Source organism: Bufo bufo (assembly GCF_905171765.1).
Source record: "Bufo bufo chromosome 1 unlocalized genomic scaffold, aBufBuf1.1 SUPER_1_unloc_1, whole genome shotgun sequence".
Taxonomy (NCBI): Eukaryota; Metazoa; Chordata; class Amphibia; order Anura; family Bufonidae; genus Bufo; species Bufo bufo.
The window spans coordinates 394,135-420,173 of record NW_024399963.1 but is presented as its reverse complement, the minus strand read 5'-3'; the positions used below and the strand labels follow the sequence as shown (position 1 = coordinate 420,173).

General features: G+C 47.6%; 7 protein-coding genes across 7 annotated transcripts; 3 read left to right on the top strand and 4 right to left on the bottom strand.

Annotated features, from left to right (window-relative positions):
- LOC120982667 (histone H2A type 1-like) lies at positions 1 to 20,950 on the bottom strand. The gene is made up of 2 exons (XM_040412925.1): positions 20,898 to 20,950; positions 1 to 403 (listed from the first exon to the last, which is right to left on the bottom strand). Exon 2 carries the CDS (start codon positions 397 to 399, stop codon positions 7 to 9), a length of 393 nt encoding a protein of 130 aa, XP_040268859.1. The 5' UTR covers positions 400 to 403; positions 20,898 to 20,950; the 3' UTR covers positions 1 to 6.
- Positions 10,485 to 11,148, top strand: LOC120982654 (histone H1A-like). Its single transcript, XM_040412912.1, has one exon. The coding sequence runs from the start codon at positions 10,498 to 10,500 to the stop codon at positions 11,146 to 11,148; it is 651 nt and encodes a 216-aa protein (XP_040268846.1). The 5' UTR covers positions 10,485 to 10,497.
- LOC120982661 (histone H3) lies at positions 12,237 to 12,764 on the bottom strand. The gene has a single exon (XM_040412919.1). It carries the CDS (start codon positions 12,753 to 12,755, stop codon positions 12,345 to 12,347), a length of 411 nt encoding a protein of 136 aa, XP_040268853.1. The 5' UTR covers positions 12,756 to 12,764; the 3' UTR covers positions 12,237 to 12,344.
- Positions 17,589 to 18,010, top strand: LOC120982697 (histone H2B type 2-F). Its single transcript, XM_040412953.1, has one exon. The coding sequence runs from the start codon at positions 17,589 to 17,591 to the stop codon at positions 17,967 to 17,969; it is 381 nt and encodes a 126-aa protein (XP_040268887.1). The 3' UTR covers positions 17,970 to 18,010.
- Positions 19,203 to 19,825, top strand: LOC120982663 (histone H3). Its single transcript, XM_040412921.1, has one exon. The coding sequence runs from the start codon at positions 19,306 to 19,308 to the stop codon at positions 19,714 to 19,716; it is 411 nt and encodes a 136-aa protein (XP_040268855.1). The 5' UTR covers positions 19,203 to 19,305; the 3' UTR covers positions 19,717 to 19,825.
- LOC120982669 (histone H2A type 1-like) lies at positions 20,495 to 20,930 on the bottom strand. Its single transcript, XM_040412926.1, has one exon. It carries the CDS (start codon positions 20,891 to 20,893, stop codon positions 20,501 to 20,503), a length of 393 nt encoding a protein of 130 aa, XP_040268860.1. The 5' UTR covers positions 20,894 to 20,930; the 3' UTR covers positions 20,495 to 20,500.
- A 1,027-nt stretch (positions 20,951 to 21,977) lies between the features above and the next one.
- Positions 21,978 to 22,993, bottom strand: LOC120982649 (histone H1A-like). The gene has a single exon (XM_040412906.1). The coding sequence runs from the start codon at positions 22,659 to 22,661 to the stop codon at positions 21,978 to 21,980; it is 684 nt and encodes a 227-aa protein (XP_040268840.1). The 5' UTR covers positions 22,662 to 22,993.
- Between the last annotated feature and the right edge of the window lie 3,046 nt (positions 22,994 to 26,039).

Below are 26,039 nucleotides of genomic sequence, written 5' to 3'. Positions count from 1 at the left end.
CCGGGCTCACTTGCTCTTGGCCGACTTGGTGCTCTCGGTCTTCTTGGGCAGCAGCACGGCCTGGATGTTGGGCAGGACGCCTCCCTGGGCGATGGTGACGCCGCCCAGCAGCTTGTTGAGCTCCTCGTCGTTGCGCACGGCCAGCTGCAGGTGGCGGGGGATGATGCGGGTCTTCTTGTTGTCGCGGGCGGCATTGCCGGCCAGCTCCAGGATCTCGGCGGTGAGATACTCGAGCACAGCGGCCAAGTAGACGGGAGCGCCGGCGCCCACCCTCTGGGCGTAGTTGCCCTTGCGGAGGAGCCTGTGCACTCGGCCGACCGGGAACTGGAGCCCTGCCCGGGAGGAGCGGGTCTTGGCCTTAGCCCGGACTTTGCCTCCTTGTTTGCCGCGTCCAGACATCGTTCTCTACAGCAGAGCACAGAACAGTGAGGAAGACTCTGATGTGTGTGATCCGAAGGAGCCGCCTCCTGCCGCCTTTATAGGCTGCTGCTCCGCCCCCAGCGCCGCTCATTGGGTGGATTAGAAGCCGCCAACGAAGACAAGACTCGTGGAGAAGCCAATGAGCGGCGCTGGGCGTGGCTTATGACGCGGGTACAGCTCACATGACCGGCTCCTCCTGTAGATCAGCAGCTCATTTGCAGTTGGGGACTATAGGCGGGAAATTCAAATGAGCGACGAGATGCTGAGCTCTCCCAGCCAATAGGAGCAGAGCTCTGGACCCCCTCAGCCGTTATGTGCCCGTAGGGGCGGAGCCTCGTCCTCCCGCCCTGCACTGAGCAGCCGCACAGCTCGCTGATCCGCAGCCATTCATAGCGGGAGCAGAGCTCAGCTGAAGTGTATAAGGGGAGCAGTGATCTGCCAGAGAGGAGGATGAGGGGAGTAGTGATCGGGCACTAAGTATGAGGGGAGTAGTGATCGGGCACTAAGGATGAGGGAAGTAGTTATATGCTATTGAGGATGATGAGGGGAGTAGTGATATGGTACTGAGGAGGATGAGGGGAGTAGTGATATGGTCCTGAGGAGGATGAGGGGAGTAGTGATCTGCCAGAGAGGAGGATGAGGGGAGTAGTGATCTGCCAGAGAGGATGATGAGGGGAGTAGTGATCGGGCACTAAGTATGAGTGAAGTAGTTATATGGTATTGAGGATGATTAGGGGAGTAGTGATCGGGCACTAAGTATGAGGGAAGTAGTTATATGCTATTGAGGATGATGAGGGGAGTAGTGATATGGTACTGAGGAGGATGAGGGGAGTAGTGATATGGTCCTGAGGAGGATGAGGGGAGTAGTGATCTGCCAGAGAGGAGGATGAGGGGAGTAGTGATCTGCCAGAGAGGATGATGAGGGGAGTAGTGATCGGGCACTAAGTATGAGTGAAGTAGTTATATGGTATTGAGGATGATTAGGGGAGTAGTGATCGGGCACTAAGTATGAGGGGAGTAGTTATATGCTATTGAGGAGGATGAGGGGAGTAGTGATCTGCCAGAGAGGAGGATGAGGGGAGTAGTGATCGGGCACTAAGTATGAGGGAAGTAGTTATATGCTATTGAGGAGGATGAGGGGAGTAGTGATCTGCCAGAGAGGAGGATGAGGGGAGTAGTGATCGGGCACTAAGTATGAGGGGAGTAGTTATATGCTATTGAGGATGATGAGGGGAGTAGTGATCGGGCACTAAGTATGAGGGGAGTAGTTATATGCTATTGAGGATGATGAGGGGAGTAGTGATCGGGCACTAAGTATGAGGGCAGTAGTTATATGCTATTGAGGATGATGGGGGGAGTAGTGATCGGGCAATAAGGAGAATGAGGGAAGTAGTTATATGGTATTGAGGATGATGGGGGGAGTAGTGATCGGGCAATAAGGAGAATGAGTGAAGTAGTTATATGGTATTGAGGATGATGAGGGGAGTAGTGGTCAGCCAGTGAGAAGAATGAGGGCAGTAGTGATCGGGCACTAAGTATGAGGGAAGTAGTTATATGGTACTGAGGATGATTAGGGGAGTAGTGGTCAGCCAGTGAGGAGAATGAGGGCAGTAGTGATCTGCTATTAATGAGGGGAGTGGTGATTGGGCACTGGGGAGGATAAGGGGAGTAGTGATCTGCCAGAGAGGAGGATGAGGGGAGTAGTGGTAATGTAATGTGGAGGCTATAATGTAATGTGCAAGCTGTAAATATGGAGGCTGTAATATAATGTTGAGGTTGATAATATAATATAGAGGTTTTAATATAATGCGGAGGATATAATGTAATTTACAGGCTGGTAATGTGGAGGCTGAAAATATGGAGGCTGTAACATAATGTTTAAGCTGTGATGTAATGTAGAGGCTGGTAATACGGAGGCTGTAATATAATGTGCAGGCCGGTAATGTAATATAGAGGCTGTAATGTAATGCAGAGGCTGGTAATATGAAGGCTGTAATATAATGTGGAGGCTGGTAGTGTGGAGGCTGTGATGTAATGTAGAGGCCGGTAATATGGAAGCTGTAATATAATATGGAGGCTGTCATATAATGTGGAGGCTGTGATGTAATGTAGAGGCCGGTAATACGGAGGCTGTAATATAATGTGCAGGCCGGTAATGTAATATAGAGGCTGTAATGTAATGCAGAGGCTGGTAATATGAAGGCTGTAATATAATGTGGAGGCTGGTAGTATGGAGGCTGTGATGTAATGTAGAGGCCGGTAATATGGAAGCTGTAATATAATATGGAGGCTGTCATATAATGTGGAGGCTGTGATGTAATCTTGATGCTGAAAATATGGAGGCTGTAACATAATGTTTAAAGAGAAATTGGCCGGCACACGCTGAGATGCACGCCGCGCGGGATAGGACTGGTTCCACGTGACTTCAATGCTCGTGGAGTTTTATTCTCATATAACAATATGTCCCATAGTAAAGGACGCGTTTCGGCTAAGCTGCCTTTTTCAACAAGTAGATGTACATAGTAAGGCTACTTTCACACGAGCGTTCGGAGCGGATTCGTCTGATGTTTCATCAGACGGATCCGCTCCGATAATGCAGACGTTTGTATCCGTTCAGAAACTTTACATTGTAAGTCAATGGGGGACGGATCCGCTTGAAGATTGAGCCATATGGTGTCATCTTCAAGCGGATCCGTCCCCATTGACTTCCATTGTAAGTCTGGACGGATCTGCTCGCCTCCGCACGGCCAGGCGGACACCCGAACGCTGCAAGCAGCATTCAGGTGTCCGCTCACTGAGCGGAGCGGAGGCTGAACGCTGGCAGGCGGATGCATTCTCAGCGGATCCGCCTCCACTCAGAATGCATTGGGGCCAGACGGCTGCGTTCGGGACCGCTCGTGAGCCCCTTCAAACGGTGCGCACGAGCGGACACCTGAACGCTAGGGTGAAAGTAGCCTAAGTAGCACATATATATATATATACACATCAATGATTAAGGATAGAAACCTCCCTATGGTGAAGCAGCTGTATAAAAAATTCACGTTCAATAATGGAATAATTGCTCCTTTCCAAAAATGACTTAACAGCCTGTATACCTCCACTGTGTTCGATGGAGGTATACAGGCTGACCACATCAATCGTCACCAGCAAACTGTCTGGCGGAACCGGACCCAATTGTGCAATAGCGCTTAAAAAATGTTGTGTGTCTGCCAAGAAAGATGGAATATCCCTTATCAAGGGTGTAAGAATCTTCTCGAGCACTATTGCCAATGGAGACAAAATGTATCCCACGGAGGCCACTATTGGGCGACCTGGGGGGTCAATTAAGGTTTTATGAACCTTAGGGAGCACGTAGAAAACAGGTGTTATCGGTGTTTGATTAATCAAAAAGGTGTGCATATTGTTATCAAAAACACCTAATGTAGCAAAGTGGTCTAGAATCTTCAGTATTTTTCTTTTTATACAAAAGACCGGATCTGTGGTTAACAGTTCATATGTATTATGATCTGAGAGTTGACGATTCACCTCTGCTACATATTTTGTCCTGTCCATGAGGACAATGGCGCCCCCTTTGTCTGCTGGCTTTAAAACAACTCTCTTATCATCCATTAATGATGGCGTCACATTATGTGTAAACCGCAATTCACCCCTCTTAATCTCGTCTATATGCGTCTTAATGTCCCTGTAGACCAGTTCTATATAAGCCTCAATCGGGTGATAGAATTTGGGGGGCACAAGAAAGGACTGTGATTAAATCATGAATGGATGATAAGAGAGTTGTCCTATACTATGCTATACTATAATATACTGCACTATACTATACTGTCCTATACTGTACTATACTGTCCTATGCTATAATATACTGCACTATACTATACTGTACTATAATATACTGCACTATACTGTACTATAATATACTGTACTTTACTAAACTGTACTATTATATACTATACTGTCCTATACTATGCTATACTATAATATACTGCACTATACTATACTGTCCTATACTGTGCTATACTGTACTATGCTATAATATACTGCACTATACTATACTGTACTATAATATACTGTACTTTACTAAACTGTACTATTATATACTATACTGTCCTATACTATGCTATACTATAATATACTGCACTATACTGTGCTATACTGTCCTATACTGTGCTATACTGTACTATACTGTCCTATGCTATAATATACTGCACTATACTGTACTATAATATACTGTACTTTACTAAACTGTACTATTATATACTATACTGTCCTATACTATGCTATACTATAATATACTGCACTATACTGTGCTATACTGTCCTATACTGTGCTATACTGTACTATACTGTCCTATGCTGTGCTATAATATACTGCACTATACTATACTGTACTATACTGTACTATAATATACTGTACTTTACTAAACTGTACTATTATATACTATACTGTACTATACTATACTGTCCTATGCTGTGCTATAATATACTGCACTATACTGTACTATACTGTACTATAATATACTGTACTTTACTAAACTGTACTATTATATACTATACTGTCCTATACTATGCTATACTATAATATACTGCACTATACTATACTGTGCTATACTGTCCTATACTGTACTATACTGTCCTATGCTATAATATACTGCACTGTACTATACTGTACTATAATATACTGTACTTTACTAAACTGTACTATTATATACTATACTGTCCTATACTATGCTATACTGCTCTATACTATACTGTGCTATACTGTCCTATACTGTGCTATACTGTACTATACTGTCCTATGCTATAATATACTGCACTATACTATACTATACTGTACTATAATATACTGTACTTTACTAAACTGTACTATTATATACTATACTGTCCTATACTATAATATACTGCACTATACTGTGCTATACTGTCCTATACTGTGCTATACTGTCCTATGCTGTGCTATAATATACTGCACTATACTATACTGTACTATAATATACTGTACTTTACTAAACTGTACTATTATATACTATACTGTACTATACTATACTGTCCTATGCTGTGCTATAATATACTGCACTATACTATACTGTACTATACTGTACTATAATATACTGTACTTTACTAAACTGTACTATTATATACTATACTGTCCTATACTATGCTATACTATAATATACTGCACTATACTATACTGTCCTATACTGTGCTATACTGTACTATACTGTCCTATGCTATGCTATAATATACTGCACTATACTATACTGTACTATACTGTACTATAATATACTATACTTTACTAAACTGTACTATTATATACTATACTGTCCTATACTATGCTATACTATAATATACTGCACTATACTATACTGTCTATACTGTCCTATGCTATAATATACTGCACTATACTATACTGTACTATACTGTACTTTACTAAACTGTACTATTATATACTATACTGTCCTATACTATACTATAATATACTGCACTATACTGTGCTGTCCTATACTGTGCTATACTGTACTATACTGTCCTATGCTATAATATACTGCACTATACTGTACTATAATATACTGTACTTTACTAAACTGTACTATTATATACTATACTGTCCTATACTATGCTATACTATAATATACTGCACTATACTATACTGTGCTATACTGTACTATACTGTCCTATGCTATAATATACTGCACTATACTGTACTATACTGTACTATAATATACTGTACTATACTGTACTATAATATACTGTACTTTACTAAACTGTACTATTATATACTATACTGTCCTATACTATGCTATACTATAATATACTGCACTATACTATACTGTGCTATACTGTCCTATACTGTACTATACTGTCCTATGCTATAATATACTGCACTATACTGTACTATAATATACTGTACTTTACTAAACTGTACTATTATATACTATACTGTTCTATACTATACTGTGCTATACTATATTATACTGTACTATACCATACTGTACTATACTGTGCCGTATTATACTGTGCTGTACTATACTGTACTATACTGTGCTATACTGTACTATAATAATCTGTACTATACTATACTGTACTATACTGTAATATTATATACTATACTGTCCTATACTATGCTATACTATAATATACTGCACTATACTATACTGTACTATACTGTGCTGTACTATAATATACTGCACTATACTGTGCTGTACTATACTGTGCTGTACTATACTGTGCTGTACTATAATATACTGTACTATAATATACTGTACTTCACTAAACTGTACTATTATATACTATACTGTGCTATACTATACTGTACTTTACTGTGCTGTACTATACTATATTATACTGTACTATACTGTGCTGTACTATAATAATCTGTACTATACTATAATATACTGTACTATACTAAACTGTACTATTATATACTATACTGTTCTATACTATATTATACTGTACTATACCATACTGTACCGTGCTGTATTATACTGTGCTGTACTATACTATACTGTGCTGTACTATAATAATCTGTACTATACTATAATATACTGTACTATTATATACTATACTGTCCTATACTATAATATACTGCACTATACTGTACTATACTGTCCTATACTGTACTATAATATACTGTACTATACTATAATATACTGTACTTTACTAAACTGTACTATTATATACTATACTGTTCTATACTATACTGTGCTATACTATATTATACTGTACTATACTGTGCTGTACTGTGCTGTACTATACTGTGCTGTGCTATACTGTGCTGTGCTATACTGTGCTGTACTATACTGTGCTGTACTATACTGTGCTGTACTGTACTTCACTAAACTGTACTATTATATACTATACTGTCCTATACTATATTATACTGTACTATACCATACTATACTGTGCTGTATTATACAGTGCTATACTATACTGTGCTATACTATAATATACTATACTGTGCTATACTATAATATACTATACTGCACTATACTGTGCTGTACTATACAGTCCTGTACTACACTGTACTATACTATCCTGTACTATAATATACTGTACTATACTGTGCTGTACTATACTCTACTATACTATAATATACTAAACTGTACTATTATATACTATACTGCCCTATACTATACTATCCTGTACTATAATATACTGTACTATACTGTGTTATACTATAATATACTATACTGTGCTATACTATACTGTACTATAATATATTATACTGTGCTATACTATACTATGATATACTGCACTATACTATAATATACTATACTGTGCTATACTATACTATAATATACTATACTGTGCTGTACTATACTGTACTATACTATAATATACTGCACTATACTATAATATACTATACTGTGCTGTACTATAATATATTATACTGTGCTATACTATACTATAATATACTGTACTATACTACTGTACTATAATATACTGTACTATAATATACTGTGCTGTACTATACAGTCCTGTACTATAATATACTGTACTGTACTATACTCTACTATGCTATACTGTACTATAATATATTATACTGTGCTATACTGTGCTGTACTATACTACTGTACTATATACTGTACTATACTATAATATACTATACTGTACTATACAGTCCTGTACTATACTGTGCTGTACTACACTATCCTGTACTATAATATACTGTACTATACTGTGCTGTACTATACTGTACTATACTATCCTGTACTATAATATACTGTACTATACTGTGCTGTACTATACTCTACTATACTATAATATACTAAACTGTACTATTATATACTATACTGCCCTATACTATACTATCCTGTACTATAATATACTGTACTATACTGTGTTATACTATAATATACTATACTGTGCTATACTATACTGTACTATAATATATTATACTGTGCTATACTATACTATGATATACTGCACTATACTATAATATACTATACTGTGCTATACTATACTATAATATACTATACTGTGCTGTACTATACTGTACTATACTATAATATACTGCACTATACTATAATATACTATACTGTGCTGTACTATAATATATTATACTGTGCTATACTATACTATAATATACTGTACTATACTACTGTACTATAATATACTGTACTATAATATACTGTGCTGTACTATACAGTCCTGTACTATAATATACTGTACTGTACTATACTCTACTATGCTATACTGTACTATAATATATTATACTGTGCTATACTGTGCTGTACTATACTACTGTACTATATACTGTACTATACTATAATATACTATACTGTACTATACAGTCCTGTACTATACTGTGCTGTACTACACTATCCTGTACTATAATATACTGTACTATACTGGGCTGTACTATACTGTCCTATACTATACTCTACTATACTATAATATACTGTACTATACTAAACTGTACTATGATATACTATACTCTCCTATACTATCCTATACTATAATATACTGTACTATACTGTGTTATACTATAATATACTATACTGTGCTATACTATACTATATTATACTGTGCTATACTATGATATACTGCACTATACTATAATATACTATGCTATACTATAATATATTATACTGTGCTGTACTATACTGTACTATAATATACTGCACTATACTATAATATACTATACTGTGCTAGACTATACTGTGCTGTACTATACTATAATATACTATACTGTGCTGTACTATAATATATTATACTGTACTGTACTGCGCTGTACTATACTACTGTACTATAATATACTGTACTATACTATACAGTCCTGTACTATAATATACTGTACTATACTAAACTGTACTATTATATACTATACTGTCCTATTATATACTATACTGTGCTGTACTATACTATACTGCACTATACTATACTGTGCTGTACTGTATTATACTATACGGTGCTATACTGTACTATACTATGCTGTACTATAATATACTGTACAATAATATACTGTACTATGCTATAATATACTGTGCTATACTATAATATACTGTACTATACTACACTAATATACTGTACTATACAGTGCTGTACTATACTGTCCTATACTATAATATACTGTACCATACTATGCTGTACTATACTATACTGCACTATACTGTAATATACTATACTATCCTGTACTATACTATAATATACCTTACTATAATATAATATGCTGTACTATACTATAATATACTATACTTTGCCGTATTTTACTGAGATTACGGAGGTGCAATGAGGGGGATTATAGGGGCAGTTTTCTCTACTTTTCTTACTCCCCAGAATGTTTCCGGGGGTCAGTAAAGCGGGGTCCACACTTCTGGGGGGCGGGGCCATACTCTGCCCCATTGTACCGGCACCCCCTCTGCTGCAGCCAGGAGCCCAGGAGAGAAGTCCTCTGTCATCTGCGGAGCCCTGACCACAAGACGCATCTCTGCTCCCTGAGAGCCCTGTACACACATGAGGCGGCATCACTGCGGCGGGGAATGTGCGGGGACACGGAGCACTGGAGCCGGCAGGGAGCGGAGGCCGCCGCCTGTGTTACCCTCCCGGGCTCTCCGCGGCTCCAGCTCCTCCCCGCAGCGTCCAAGCAGCTTCCTGCGGCCCCACCTTGTGGGAAAGAGCCCTGGGATGGGGACGAGGGCCGGGAAGAGAGGGAACGAGCCCCCGCAGCGGAGCCATCGGGCCGGATCCAGCCGGATGTGCAGAACGGCAGGCAGAGCGGGAGGACTGTGGCGGAGATCCCGGGGCCTGCTCCCGCCTCCTCCGCCACAGACGGCGACACACGGTGAGGGGGGATGTCCGGGAGGAGGAAGGCGCGGAGAAGGCTGCCTCTCCTGTCCGGTTCTAGCCGCTAAAGGGCTCTTCTCCCGGGCAGGGAAGCACAAGGGGAGAGCGGAGCTGCAGCCGGGCTGAGAGGGGTGAAGGCGGGGCCTGTGTCCAGTGTCCGCCAATAGACGCGCAGGAGGGCGGAGCTCGGCAGCCAATCGCTGCGCAGCGCTCCACATATAAGAGGCGGTCCCGGCTCCGGCCTCAGTGTTTTCTCCCGGAGAAGTCTTTGTGTTTTCTCCCCACGTCTCACACGATGGCAGAGACCGCGCCAGCAGCCGCCGCTCCTCCTCCTCCCGCCGAAGCGGCCGCCAAGTCCAAGAAGCAGCCGAGGAAATCCGCCGCGGCAGGGGGCGCCAAGAAAAGCAAGAAGCCGTCCGGTCCCAGCGTGTCCGAGCTCCTGGTCACAGCCGTGTCCGCCTCCAAGGAGCGCAGCGGGGTGTCTCTGGCCGCCCTGAAGAAGGCTCTGGCTGCCGGAGGATGCGATGTAGAGAAGAACAATAGCCGCATCAAGGTGGCCATCAGGGCTCTGGTCACCAAGGGGACCCTCACCCAGGTGAAGGGCAGCGGCGCCTCCGGCTCCTTCAAGCTCAACAAGAAGCAGCAGGAGACCAAGGACAAGGCGGCGGCCAAGAAGAAGAAGCCGGCGGCGGCCAAGAAACCTGCAGCTACTGCGGCCAAGAAACCCGCTAAATCCCCGAAGAAGCCCAAGAAGGCTCCGGCCAAGAGCCCGAAAAAGGCTAAGAAACCAGCCGCGGCCAAGAAAGCAGCCAAGAGCCCCAAGAAGCCGAAGGCTGCACCCAAGAAGCTGGCCAAGAGTCCGGCTAAGAAGGCGGCCAAACCCAAGGCTGCCAAGAGTCCGGCTAAGAAAGCGGCGAAACCCAAGAAGAGCGCGGCCAAGAAGTAACCGGCGCCGCCCGCACCTCTCCCCCAAAGGCTCTTCTCAGAGCCGCCACCTCCTCCTCAGACGAGCTCCACTCCGCCCTTCTGCCCTCGTTCTCCGCTCACAGCGGGCGGGGGCTCCGGCTCCTCTGCGGGCAGGGATAGGGGGCGGGTTAACCCTGTCAGCGCCGCTCTCTTCCGTCCATCAGGGCCTCGCTGCTCGGCTGATAACCGCCCCTCACTGCGCGCCGCCCCCTGCTGGTAGTGATGCCGCCGCTGAGTGTACTGTGCGTGCAGGGGGGGTCGTGCGCTCTATCCCTGGACACCAGCGCAGCGATGGAGCCGCTCTTCTCCGCACAGTGAATACGGGACTGTTCTCCCCTTCTCCGGTGGGGAGCGGGAGAAGGCGGCCACTGACGGGTTAATACTGAGCAGGCTATGGGGGCGGGGCTATAGAACTAGTACCATGGCTTTTGAAATTCCCGCTCAATTAGAATTCAGCGGCCGTGGAGAAGCTCCGCCCCCGTCTCATCTGAATGGATGGAAACCCCGCCCCCCGCCCTTCTCTAGGACGGAGCTGCCGCATTGTGTGAATACATGGAAGCCTCATGTCCGAGGCGGATTATTCCCTCATTATAGACCAGATCGGGAGGATGAGGGGAGTAGTGATCGTATACTCGGGAGGATGGGGGGAGTAGTGATTGGACACTGAGGATGGGGGGGGGGGGGGGGTAGTGATTGGACACTTGAGGAGGAGGAGGTAGTGAAGGACGAGCGGCTGGATGGGTCCACAGAGCCGGGCACTCGGGGATACACCGGTGCTATGGGGGCGGGGATAGGATTGGAGCCCGGGGCCCCCAGCTCAGGACATGGCGGAGAATGCGGGGACGTCTGTGACGAAGAGACGGAAGGGAAGAGCAGGGAGTCCGGGCAGACATCACTGTAAAGCACTTGTCCTATAGCCCCGCCCCCAGCAGCGCTGAGTGGAGATGGCGGGGGGCAGGGAGGATGGAGGCGGTTATCGGTCAGCGAGTCCCTGATAGACGGGGGGAGATACAGAGAGCGCTTTTAGAATAAAGGAACTGCTCTTACTAATTAGAGCGCTGAAAGGGTTAACCCGCCTCCTGTGAGCAGAGGTGGAGGATGAAGGGCGGAGTGGAGCTCGTCTCTGGAGGAGGTGGTGGCTCTGAGAAGAGCCTTTGTTGGGTGCGGGGCGCAGATCTAAGCCCTCTCCCCTCGGATCCTGCGGGCCAGCTGGATATCCTTGGGCATGATGGTGACCCGCTTGGCGTGGATGGCGCAGAGGTTGGTGTCCTCGAAGAGCCCGACCAGGTAAGCCTCGCTGGCCTCCTGCAGGGCCATGACGGCCGAGCTCTGGAAGCGAAGGTCGGTCTTGAAGTCCTGGGCGATCTCTCTCACCAGGCGCTGGAAGGGCAGCTTCCGGATGAGCAGCTCGGTGGACTTCTGGTAGCGCCGGATCTCCCGGAGAGCGACGGTCCCGGGCCGGTAGCGGTGAGGCTTCTTGACTCCGCCAGTGGCGGGGGCGCTCTTCCTGGCGGCCTTAGTGGCCAGCTGCTTGCGGGGAGCTTTCCCGCCGGTGGACTTACGGGCTGTCTGCTTGGTTCTGGCCATGGCTCTGCAGAGATCTGTACACAGCAAGAGAGTGAGGTGAGGAACGGACCGTGCAGATCATTTATACTCCAGGCCTCGTCCTCATTGGCTCATGTAAACCACACCCCTACATCACTATTGGTTTATTCGTACAATGATGTGCCCGCCAAAACTTCCGTTACCAATCATCGTTCACAAGAGGCGGAGCCCAAGCGGAAGAAGAGGTGGAGCTACAGAATAAGTATGTTATAGTGATTGGCTGATCTCAGGGGACGAACCCTCTACAGAAGCAATGTCTGCCCGTTCTCGCAGCAGGTCAGGAGCGGCAAGAGCCCCTGTGTGTAATGGACTGCTCCTCCACGGCCGCTGAATTCTAACTGGACTGTAATTGAGCGGGAATTTCAAAAGCCAGAGATCAGCCAATCACTGTAAAGCACTTCTTCTATAGCTCCGCCCCCTTCTCCAGCTCTGCGCTGGTGTCCGGGGATAGAGCGCACGGCGGGGCTCACATCATCCATTCAGCTGAGCCGGGGGCGGAGCTTCTCCATGGCCGCTGAATTCTTACATCACATCCTAAACATTACAGCCTCCACATTATATTATCAACTTCAACAACATATTACAGCCTCCATATTAATGGCCTCCACATTACATCACAGCCTCCATATTATATTATCAACTTCAACAACATATTACAGCCTCCATATTTTTTTACAGCCTAAATATTACCAGCCTCCATGTTATATTACAGCCTCCGTATTAATGGCCTCTACATTAGTCTCCACATTATATTACAGACTCCATATTACCGGCCTCTACATTACATCAGGGCCTAAACATTACATTACAGCCTCCATATTACATCACAGCCTCTACATTATATTACAGCCTCCATACTACCAGCCTCCACATTACATTATATTACAGCCTCCATACATACTACCAGCCTCCACATTACAGCCTTAATATTACCAGCCTCTGCTTTACATTACAGACTACAAATTATATTACAGCCTCCACATTACATTACAGCCTCCACATAACATTACAGCCTCCATATTACATTACCAGCCTCCACATTATATTAACACCTACACAGCTCAAAGAGCAACCACACAGAGAGTAATTCTAATTAATAATTCTTTATTAGATATCCAACATGATGGATGGTATATCAATTAAAAAAACATATACAAAAGACAGTACATACTGGGAACAGATCGGTGTTACAATAAATGTATAAAAACAGAGTACGCTCCAAACCAATAAGGGACTAGTATCCCCCCGTATACAGTAGCGCAGTATCAGCTAGATGGGGCGCATGTAGCAATAAAGGCATCCAAAGCATACATACATCAACACTCCAAACAATTAAGGGAGTGTAAGCCTGGATGCCGCCCACAACCAGCGGAGACTGCAAGAGATAAGGGAGGAACAAAACACTAATAAAGTGCAAGTGCAATAAATACCTACTGACCCTGGTCTGAAACAGCCGCCCGACGATCGTTTCGCAAAGTGCTTCCTCTTGGGGCCGATCTGTTCCCAGTATGTACTGTCTTTTGTATATGTTTTTTTAATTGATATACCATCCATCATGTTGGATATCTAATAAAGAATTATTAATTAGAATTACTCTCTGTGTGGTTGCTCTTTGAGCTGTGTAGGTGTTAATACGAATAACTCCATGCGAGATATTTATGATATTGTTGTTTTTTGGTCCTCCACATTATATTGCAGACTCCATATTACCGTCCTCTACATTACATCACAGCCTAAACATTATGTTACAGCCTCCATATATTCAGTCTCCAGATAACATCACAGCCTCCATATAACTAGCCTCTACATTACATTGCAGCCTCCATACTACCAGCCTCCTCCACATTATATTACAGCCTTCATATTACCAGCTTACACATTACATTACAGCCTCTATATTTCATTACTGGCCTACACATTATATTACAGCCTCCATATTACCGGCCTCTACATTACATCAGGGCCTAAACATTACAGCCTCCATATAACATCACAGCCTCCACACTATATGACAGCCTCCATATTACATCACAGCCTCCACATTATATGACAGCCTCCACATTACTAGCCTCTACATTACATTACAGCCTTTACATAACATTATATTACAGCCTCTACATTACAGCCTCCATACTACATTATATTACAGCCTCCATACTACCAGCCTCCACATTACATCACAGCCTTAATATTACCAGCCTCTGCATTACAGCCTCCATATTACATTACCAGACTCCACATTATATTGCAGACTCCATATTACCGCCCTCTACATTACATCACAGCCTAAACATTATGTTACAGCCTCCATATATTCAGTCTCCAGATTACATCACAGCCTCCATATAACTAGCCTCTACATTACAGCCTCCATATTATATTACAGCCTCCATATTAGCGGCCTCTACATTACATCACAGCTTAAACATTGTTACAGCCTCCATATTAATTGACAGCCTCCGTATTACCAGCCTCTACATTACAGCCTCCCTACTACCAGCCTCCATTTTGTATAATCAATCTCAACATTATATTACAGCCTTCATATTTTCAGCCTCTACATTACATTATAGACTCCATATTATATTGCAGCCTTTATATTACCAGCCTCTACATTATATTACAGACTCCATATTACCGTAATCTAAATTACATCACAGCATAAACATTATGTTACAACCTCCATAATTTCAGCCTCTACATTACATTACAGCCTAAACATTATGTTACAGCCTCCATATTTTCAGCATCAAGATTACATCACAGCCTCCACATTATATGACAGCCTCCATACTACCAGCCTCCACATTATATTACAGCCTTCATATTACCAGCCTCTGCATTACATTACAGCCTCTATATTACATTACCGGCCTGCACATTATATTACAACCTCCGTATTACCGGCCTCTACATTACAGTCTCCATATTACATTACCGGCCTCTACATTAGTCTCCACATTATATTACAGCCTCCGTATTACCGGCCTCTACATTACATCACAGCTTAAACATTGTGTTACAGCCTCCACATTACATCACAGCCTCCATATTACCAGCCTGTAAATTACATTATATCCTCCGCATTATATTGAAGCCTCTATAATATATTATCAACCTCCACATTACATTATAGCCTCAATATTATATTACAGCCTCCACATTACATTGCAGCCTCCATATTATATTACCACCACTCCCCTCAGCAGATCACTACTGCCCTCATTCTCCTCACTGGCTGACCACTACTCCCCTCATCATCCTCAATACCATATAACTACTTCACTCATTCTCCTTATTGCCCAATCACTACTCCCCCCATCCTCACTGTCTGATCACTACTCCCCCATCCTCCTCACTGTCTGATCACTACTCCCCTCATCCTCACTGTCTGATCACTACTCCCCCATCCTCCTCACTGTCTGATCACTACTCCCCCCATCCTCACTGTCTGATCACTACTCCCCCCATCCTCACTGTCTGATCACTACTCCCCCCATCCTCACTGTCTGATCACTACTCCCCCATCATCCTCACTGTCTGATCACTACTCCCCCCATCCTCCTCACTGTCTGATCACTACTCCCCTCATCCTCACTGTCTGATCACTACTCCCCCATCATCCTCACTGTCTGATCACTACTCCCCCCATCCTCACTGTCTGATCACTACTCCCCCCATCCTCACTGTCTGATCACTACTCCCCTCATCCTCACTGTCTGATCACTACTCCCCCCATCCTCCTCACTGTCTGATCACTACTCCCCTCATCCTCACTGTCTGATCACTACTCCCCCATCCTCCTCAGTGTCCGATCACTACTCCCCTCATCCTCCCGAGTATACGATCACTACTCCCCCCATCCTCCCGAGTATACGATCACTACTCCCCTCATCCTCCCGAGTATACGATCACTACTCTCCCCATCCTCCGGATCAGTGGTCTATAATGAGGGAATAATCCGCCTCGGACATGAGGCTTCCCATGTATTCACACAATGCGGCAGCTCCATCCTAGAGAAGGGGGGGGCTCTGAGAAGAGCGGGGGGCGGAGACAGCAGGAGGGGCGGGGCTCATAGCTATTCATTCTCTGAGCCGGGGGCGGAGCTAGTCCACGGCCGCTGAATTCTAACCGGACGGTAATTGAGCGGGAATTTCAAAAGCCATGGTACTAGTTCTATAGCCCCGCCCCCATAGCCTGCTCAGTATTAACCCGTCAGTGGCCGCCTTCTCCCGCTCCCCACCGGAGAAGGGGAGAACAGTCCCGTATTCACTGTGCGGAGAAGAGCGGCTCCATCGCTGCGCTGGTGTCCAGGGATAGAGCGCACGACCCCCCTGCACGCACAGTACACTCAGCGGCGGCATCACTACCAGGCCAGCAGGGGGCGGGGCGCAGTGAGGGGCGGGGCGGTTATCAGCCGAGCAGAGAGGCCCTGATAGACGGAAGAGAGATGTTAGCCCCGCCCCCTGCTCAGCTGAATGGATGGATGTTAGCCCCGCCCCCGGCTCTATGAATGGATGTGAGCCCCTCCCTACTTGCGGCTCCGCCCCTGGCTCTGCTGAATGGATGAATGTGAGCCACGCCTCTCCTGTTGCTCCGCTGAATGGATGTATGTAAGCCCCGCCCCTCTATTTGCTCCGCCCCCGGCTCAGCTGGATGGATGTGAGGCTGCCAATTAGGAGAAGCGGAGACACCACGTGACCCTCTCCTCCAGTAGATCGGCGCGCAGTCAGCAGCAGCTCATTTGCATGGCCCGTGTATAAATACCGCCGCGGTGGCAGGAGGAGAACAGACGAGATTTTGTCCTCAGTCAGAATGCCCGATCCCGCCAAGTCCGCCCCAGCGCCCAAGAAGGGCTCCAAGAAAGCCGTCACCAAGGTTCAGAAGAAGGACGGCAAGAAGCGGAGGAAGAGCAGGAAGGAGAGCTATGCCATCTACGTCTACAAGGTGCTGAAGCAGGTCCACCCCGACACCGGCATCTCCTCCAAGGCCATGGGCATCATGAACTCCTTCGTCAACGACATCTTCGAGCGCATCGCAGGGGAAGCCTCCCGCCTGGCTCACTACAACAAGCGCTCCACCATCACCTCCCGGGAGATCCAGACCGCCGTGCGCCTGCTGCTGCCCGGAGAGCTGGCCAAGCACGCCGTCTCCGAGGGCACCAAGGCCGTCACCAAGTACACCAGCGCCAAGTGAGCGCCGCTCTCCGGACCCAAAGGCTCTTCTCAGAGCCCCCACCCTGTCTCCAGCGGAGCTGCTCCCGGGTCTCCCCGTTGTTCTCACAGTGGCTGCGGTTTTCCTCCCTGTCAGCTAGATGAGATGCGGTAACGCTATCGGAAGTTACAATACAAGCTCCCCTCCTCCTCCATGCCCGATCACTACTCCCATCATCCTTCTCCTCAGTGTGGCGCTCCCTGGAGAGAGGCTGTGCGGCCGCTCAGTACAGGACAGGAGGACGAGGCTCCTACGGGCACATAACGGCTGCGGGGTCCAGAGCTCTGCTATTGGCTGGGAGAGCTCAGGATCTCGTCCCTCGTTTGAATTTCCCGCCTATAGTTACTGCTGATTTACAGGAGGAGCCGCTCATTGGCGTCTTTGTCTCTGCAGCTCCGGGACAGATTAACCCCTCAGTCTCCGAGCACAGCTCGTATAGTAGCTGCGGGGGGGGGAGAGGAGCGGTGAACACCCGGGGCTCGGTATAGATTATTGGGGGGTTTCTGTAATGTAGACCTCCGGCTGTACTGAGCACAGGGCGCCGCTGATCTCCTGATGGGCGGGCGGTGTTAACCCCTCAGTGGAATTGTAGCTCCTCCTCCCCGGGAAGATGTGGGCGGCTCTGAGAAGAGCCTTTGTGCTGTGAGGACGGAGGAGGCGGCGGCAGCATTAACCCCCGAAGCCGTAGAGAGTGCGGCCCTGGCGCTTGAGCGCGTAGACCACGTCCATGGCGGTGACGGTCTTCCTCTTGGCGTGCTCGGTGTAGGTGACGGCGTCCCGGATGACGTTCTCCAGGAAGACTTTCAGCACCCCGCGAGTCTCCTCATAGATGAGGCCGGAGATGCGCTTGACGCCTCCCCTGCGAGCTAGGCGGCGGATGGCAGGCTTGGTGATGCCCTGGATGTTATCACGGAGCACCTTCCTGTGCCGCTTGGCGCCGCCTTTCCCGAGCCCTTTCCCTCCTTTACCGCGACCAGACATCTTCTAGGTGTGAGGAGCAGAGAGCAGAGACTGCTCAGCCCAGAGCCCTCCTTTATATGGAGCATGGGCGGACCTGAAAGAGAACTGGGGGCGGGGCTGTTCCTGAACTCCAGGCCCCGCCCTCCAGCTCTGATTGGCTGAGCTCAGAAGTGCTCCACCTCTTGTGAACGATGATTGGTAACCGAAGTTTTGGCGGCACATCATTGTACGAATAAACCAATAGGGATGTAGGGGTGTGGTTTACATGAGCCAATGAGGACGAGGCCGGGAGTATAAATGATCTGCACGGTCCGTTCCTCACCTCATTCTCTTGCTGTGTACAGATCTCTGCAGAGCCATGGCCAGAACCAAGCAGACAGCCCGTAAGTCCACCGGCGGGAAAGCTCCCCGCAAGCAGCTGGCCACTAAGGCCGCCAGGAAGAGCGCCCCCGCCACTGGCGGAGTCAAGAAGCCTCACCGCTACCGGCCCGGGACCGTCGCTCTCCGGGAGATCCGGCGCTACCAGAAGTCCACCGAGCTGCTCATCCGGAAGCTGCCCTTCCAGCGCCTGGTGAGAGAGATCGCCCAGGACTTCAAGACCGACCTTCGCTTCCAGAGCTCGGCCGTCATGGCCCTGCAGGAGGCCAGCGAGGCTTACCTGGTCGGGCTCTTCGAGGACACCAACCTCTGCGCCATCCACGCCAAGCGGGTCACCATCATGCCCAAGGATATCCAGCTGGCCCGCAGGATCCGAGGGGAGAGGGCTTAGATCTGCGCCCCGCACCCAACAAAGGCTCTTCTCAGAGCCACCACCTCCTCCAGAGACGAGCTCCACTCCGCCCTTCATCCTCCACCTCTGCTCACAGGAGGCGGGTTAACCCTTTCAGCGCTCTAATTAGTAAGAGCAGTTCCTTTATTCTAAAAGCGCTCTCTGTATCTCCCCCCGTCTATCAGGGACTCGCAGACCGATAACCGCCCCCATCCTCCCTGCCCCCCGCCATCTCCACTCAGCGCTGCTGGGGGCGGAGCTATAGGACAAGTGCTTTACAGTGATTGGCTGATCTTCTGGCTTTTGAAATTCCCGCCCAATTACAGTCCGGGTAGAATTCAGCGGCCAAACCCTCTACAGCAGCAATGTCTGCCCGGACTCGCAGCAGGTCAGGAGCAGTGAGTCTAAGAATCCAATAATCCGACTCCTTCTATTCTCTGAGTCACTAGAACAATACACGGAGTCTCTGACCGGGCTGCAGCAGTATAAAGCCCTCGCAGTGCCCCCCACTCAGTATAATCCCCAGATCAGTGCCCTCAGTCCGGTCACCACTGATCGAACACTTATTACCTATCCGGCTCCCTAGTCCGCAACTGAAGCCAAAGATTCTATTCCTGTAAAAGATCCAAACTCCCCACCTCTAGTCAGGAGCGGTAAGTGGCCCTGTGTGACGCCTCCTCCACAGCGGAGATCAGCGGCATCGCCAGCTCAGTCGTGCAGACCATGTGGGGGGCTCTTAGAAGAGCCTTTGGTTCCGGGGGGCACAGCAGCAGCAGAGCCGGGCTCACTTGCTCTTGGCCGACTTGGTGCTCTCGGTCTTCTTGGGCAGCAGCACGGCCTGGATGTTGGGCAGGACGCCTCCCTGGGCGATGGTGACGCCGCCCAGCAGCTTGTTGAGCTCCTCGTCGTTGCGCACGGCCAGCTGCAGGTGGCGGGGGATGATGCGGGTCTTCTTGTTGTCGCGGGCGGCATTGCCGGCCAGCTCCAGGATCTCGGCGGTGAGATACTCGAGCACAGCGGCCAAGTAGACGGGAGCGCCGGCGCCCACCCTCTGGCCGTAGTTGCCCTTGCGGAGGAGCCTGTGCACTCGGCCGACCGGGAACTGGAGCCCTGCCCGGGAGGAGCGGGTCTTGGCCTTAGCCCGGACTTTGCCTCCTTGTTTGCCGCGTCCAGACATCGTCCTCTTCTCTGTACAGATGAGACTGACAGCCCCGCTCCGCCCGTCACTTCTTATACCCGGATGGCGCAGGAGAACTCCTCTGTGATTGGCCGAATCCAAACCCGGTTTTCAGCGCCAAATCCTGCAGCCAATGAGGGAGCAGATAACCTGGAAAGGCTTGTGAGGACACGCCCCCTTTTCTCCACCAATTGCCAGCCGCCCCCTTAGCACCGGTGTATCCCCGAGTGCCCGGCTCTGTGGACCCATCCAGCCGCTCGTCCTTCACTACCTCCTCCTCCTCAAGTGTCCGATCACTACTCTCTTTGGCCGATCACTACTCCCCCCATCCTCCGGATCAGTGGTCTATAAGGAGGGAATAATCCGCCTCGGACATGAGGCTTCCATGTATTCACACAATGCGGCAGCTCCGTCCTAGAGAAGGTGGGGGCTCTGAGAAGAGCGGGGGGCGGAGCAGCAGGAGGGGCGGGGCTCACATCATCCATTCAGCGAGGCGGGGGCGGAGCAACAGGAGGGGCGGAGCAACAGGAGGGGCGGAGCAACAGGAGGGGCGGGGCTCACATCTATTCATTCAGAAGAGTCGGGGGCGGAGCTTGTCCACGGCCGCTGAATTCTAACCGGGCGGTAATTGAGCGGGAATTTCAAAAGCCAAGGTACTAGTTCTAGAGCCCCGCCCCCATAGCCTGCTCAGTATTAACCCGTCAGTGGCCGCCTTCTCCCGCCCCCCACCGGAGAAGGGGAGAACAGTCCCGTAGTCACTGTGCGGAGAAGAGCGGCTCCATCGCTGCGCTGGTGTCCAGGGATAGAGCGCACGACCCCCCTGCACGCACAGTACACTGAGCGGCGGCATCACTACCAGCAGGGGGCGGGGCGCAGTGAGGGGCGGGGCGGTTATCAGCCGAGCAGCGAGGCCCTGATAGACGGAAGAGAGCGGCGCTGACAGGGTTAACCCGCCCCCTAAGGAGCCGGAGCCCCGGCCCGCTGTGAGCGGAGAACGAGGGCAGAAGGGCGGAGTGGAGCTCGTCTGAGGAGGAGGTGGCGGCTCTGAGAAGAGCCTTTGGGGGAGAAGTGCGGGCGGCGCCGGTTACTTCTTGGCTTTCGCCGCTTTCTTAGCCGGACTCTTGGCAGCCTTGGGTTTGGCCGCCTTCTTAGCCGGACTCTTGGCAGCCTTGGGTTTGGCCGCCTTCTTAGCCGGACTCTTGGCCAGCTTCTTGGGCTTGGGGGCAGCCTTCGGCTTCTTGGGGCTCTTGGCTGCTTTCTTGGCCGCGGCTGGTTTCTTAGCCTTTTTCGGGCTCTTGGCCGGAGCCTTCTTGGGCTTCTTCGGGGATTTAGCGGGTTTCTTGGCCGCAGTAGCTGCAGGTTTCTTGGCCGCCGCCGGCTTCTTCTTCTTGGCCGCCGCCTTGTCCTTGGTCTCCTGCTGCTTCTTGTTGAGCTTGAAGGAGCCGGAGGCGCCGCTGCCCTTCACCTGGGTGAGGGTCCCCTTGGTGACCAGAGCCCTGATGGCCACCTTGATGCGGCTATTGTTCTTCTCTACATCGCATCCTCCGGCAGCCAGAGCCTTCTTCAGGGCGGCCAGAGACACCCCGCTGCGCTCCTTGGAGGCGGACACGGCTGTGACCAGGAGCTCGGACACGCTGGGACCGGACGGCTTCTTGCTTTTCTTGGCGCCCCCTGCTGCAGCGGCGGATTTCCTCGGCTGCTTCTTGGACTTGGCGGCCGCTTCGGCGGGAGGAGGAGGAGCGGCGGCTGCTGGCGCGGTCTCTGCCATCGTGTGAGACGTGGGGAGAAAACACAAAGACTTCTCCTGGAGAAAACACTGAGGCCGGAGCCGGGGCCGCCTCTTATATGTGGAGCGCTGCGCAGTGATTGGCTGCCGAGCTCCGCCCTCCTGCGCGTCTATTGGCTGACACTGGACACAGGCCCCGCCTTCACCCCTCTCAGCCCGGCTGCAGCTCCGCTCTCCCCTTGTGCTTCCCTGCCCGGGAGAAGAGCCCTTTAGCGGCTAGAACCGGACAGGAGAGGCCGCCTTCTCCGCGCCTTCCTCCTCCCGGACATCCCCCCTCACCGTGTGTCGCCGTCTGTGGCGGAGGAGGCGGGAGCAGGCCCCGGGATCTCCGCCACAGTCCTCCCGCTCTGCCTGCCGTTCTGCACATCCGGCTGGATCCGGCCCGATGGCTCCGCTGCGGGGCTCGTTCCCTCTCTTCCCGGCCCTCGTCCCCATCCCAGGGCTCTTTCCCACAAGGTGGGGCCGCAGGAAGCTGCTTGGACGCTGCGGGGAGGAGCTGGAGCCGCGGAGAGCCCGGGAGGGTAACACAGGCGGCGGCCTCCGCTCCCTGCCGGCTCCAGTGCTCCGTGTCCCCGCACATTCCCCGCCGCAGTGATGCCGCCTCATGTGTGTACAGGGCTCTCAGGGGGCAGAGATGCGTCTTGTGGTCAGGGCTCCGCAGATGACAGAGGACTTCTCTCCTGGGCTCCTGGCTGCAGCAGAGGGGGTGCCGGTACAATGGGGCAGAGTATGGCCCCGCCCCCCAGAAGTGTGGACCCCGCTTTACTGACCCCCGGAAACATCTGGGGAGTAAGAAAAGTAGAGAAAACTGCCCCTATAATCCCCCTCATTGCATCTCCGTAATCTCAGTACAATACGGCAAAGTATAGTATATTATAGTACAGTATATTATAGTATAGCATAGTACAGTATATTATAGTATAGGACAGTATATTATAGTACAGTGTATTATAGTATAGTATAGTACAGCATAGTATAGTACAGTATATTATAGTTCAGTATAGTACAGTACAGTATATTATAGTACAGCACAGTATAGTATAGCACAGTATAGTACAGTATATTATAGTTCAGTATAGTACAGTATAGTATATTATAGTACAGTATATTATAGTACTGCATAGTATAGCACAGTATTCTACAGTACAGTATAGTATAGCACAGTATATTATAGTACTGTACAGTATAGTACAGCACAGTATAGTACAGCACAGTATATTATAGTATAGTACATCATAGTATAGTACAGTATACTACAACACAGTACAGTATAGCACAGTATATTATGGTACAGCACAGTAGAGTCCAGTATATTATAGTACAGTATAGTACAGCACAGTATAGTACAGTATATTATAGTACTGTACAATATATTATAGTAAGGTATTATACAGCATAGTATAGTACAGTATATTATAGTATAGTATAGTACAGTATATTATAGTACACTACAGTATACTAGAGTATATAATAGTACAGTATAGTATAGCACAGTATAGTATAGTACAGTATATTATAGTACAGCACAGTATTGTATAGTACAGTATATTTTAGTACTGCATAGCATAGTACAGTATATTATAGTACAGTATAATATAGTACAGTATATTATAGTACGGCACAGTATAGTACAGCACAGTAGAGTACAGTATATTATAGTTTAGTACAGTATATTATAGTACAGTATATTATAGTACAGTATAATACAGCACAGTATAGTACAGTAGAGTACAGCATATTATAGTACAGCATAGTATAGTACATTACAGTATAGTACAGCACAGTATATTATAGTATAGTACAGCACAGTATAGTACAGCATAATATAGTACAGTATAGTATAGTACAGTATAGTGCAGCACAGTATAGTACAGCACGGTATAGTACAGCACGGTATAGTATAGTATAGCACGGTATAGTGCAGCACAGTATAGTATAGTGCAGTATAGTACAGCACACTATAGTACAGCACGGTATAGTGCAGCACAGTATAGTATAGTGCAGCACAGTATAGTACAGCACAGTATAGTACAGCACGGTATAGTGCAGCACAGTATAGTATAGTGCAGTATAGTACAGCACGGTATAGTATAGTACAGCACGGTATAGTGCAGCACAGTATAGTATAGTACAGTATTGTACAGCACAGTATAGTATAGTACAGCACGGTATAGTGCAGCACAGTATAGTACAGTATAGTACAGCACGGTATAGTATAGTATAGCACGGTATAGTGCAGCACAGTATAGTATAGTGCAGCACAGTATGGTACAGCACGGTATAGTATAGTACAGTATTGTACAGCACACTATAGTACAGCACGGTATAGTATAGTATAGCACGGTATAGTGCAGCACAGTATAGTATAGTGCAGCACAGTATAGTACAGCACAGTATAGTACAGCACGGTATAGTATAGTACAGCACGGTATAGTGCAGCACAGTATAGTATAGTACAGTATTGTACAGCACACTATAGTACAGCATGGTATAGTATAGCACAGTATAGTACAGCACAGTATAGTATAGTACAGCACAGTATAGTGCAGCATAGTACAGTATAGTACAGCACGGTATAGTGCAGCACAGTATAGTATAGTACAGTATTGTACAGCACAGTATAGTACAGCATAGTATAGTGCAGCACAGTATAGTATAGTACAGCACAGTATAGTACAGCACAGTATAGTACAGCATAGTATAGTACAGTATAGTACAGCACGGTATAGTATAGTACAGCACAGTATAGTATAGTACAGCACGGTATAGTGCAGCACAGTATAGTACAGCACGGTATAGTATAGTGCAGCACAGTATAGTACAGCACGGTATAGTATAGTACAGCACAGTATAGTACAGCACGGTATAGTACAGCACAGTATAGTACAGCACAGCATAGTATAGTACAGTATAGTATAGTACAGCACAGTATAGTACAGCACAGTATAATGCAGCACATTATAGTATAGTACAGCACAGTATATTATAGTATAGCACGGTATAATATAGTACAGTATATTATAGTATAGTACAGCACAGTATAGTATAGTACAGCACAGTATAGTATAGCACGGTATAATATAGTACAGTATATTATATTATAGTACAGCACAGTATTGTACAGCACAGTATAGTATAGTATAGTACAGCACAGTATAGTATAGCACGGTATAATATAGTACACTATATTATAGTATAGTACAGCACAGTATAGTACAGTATAGTATAGCACGGTATAATATAGTACACTATATTATAGTATAGTACAGCACAGTATAATACAGCACAGTATAGTACAGTATAGTATAGCACGGTATAATATAGTACAGTATAATATAGCACAGTATAGTACAGCAAAGT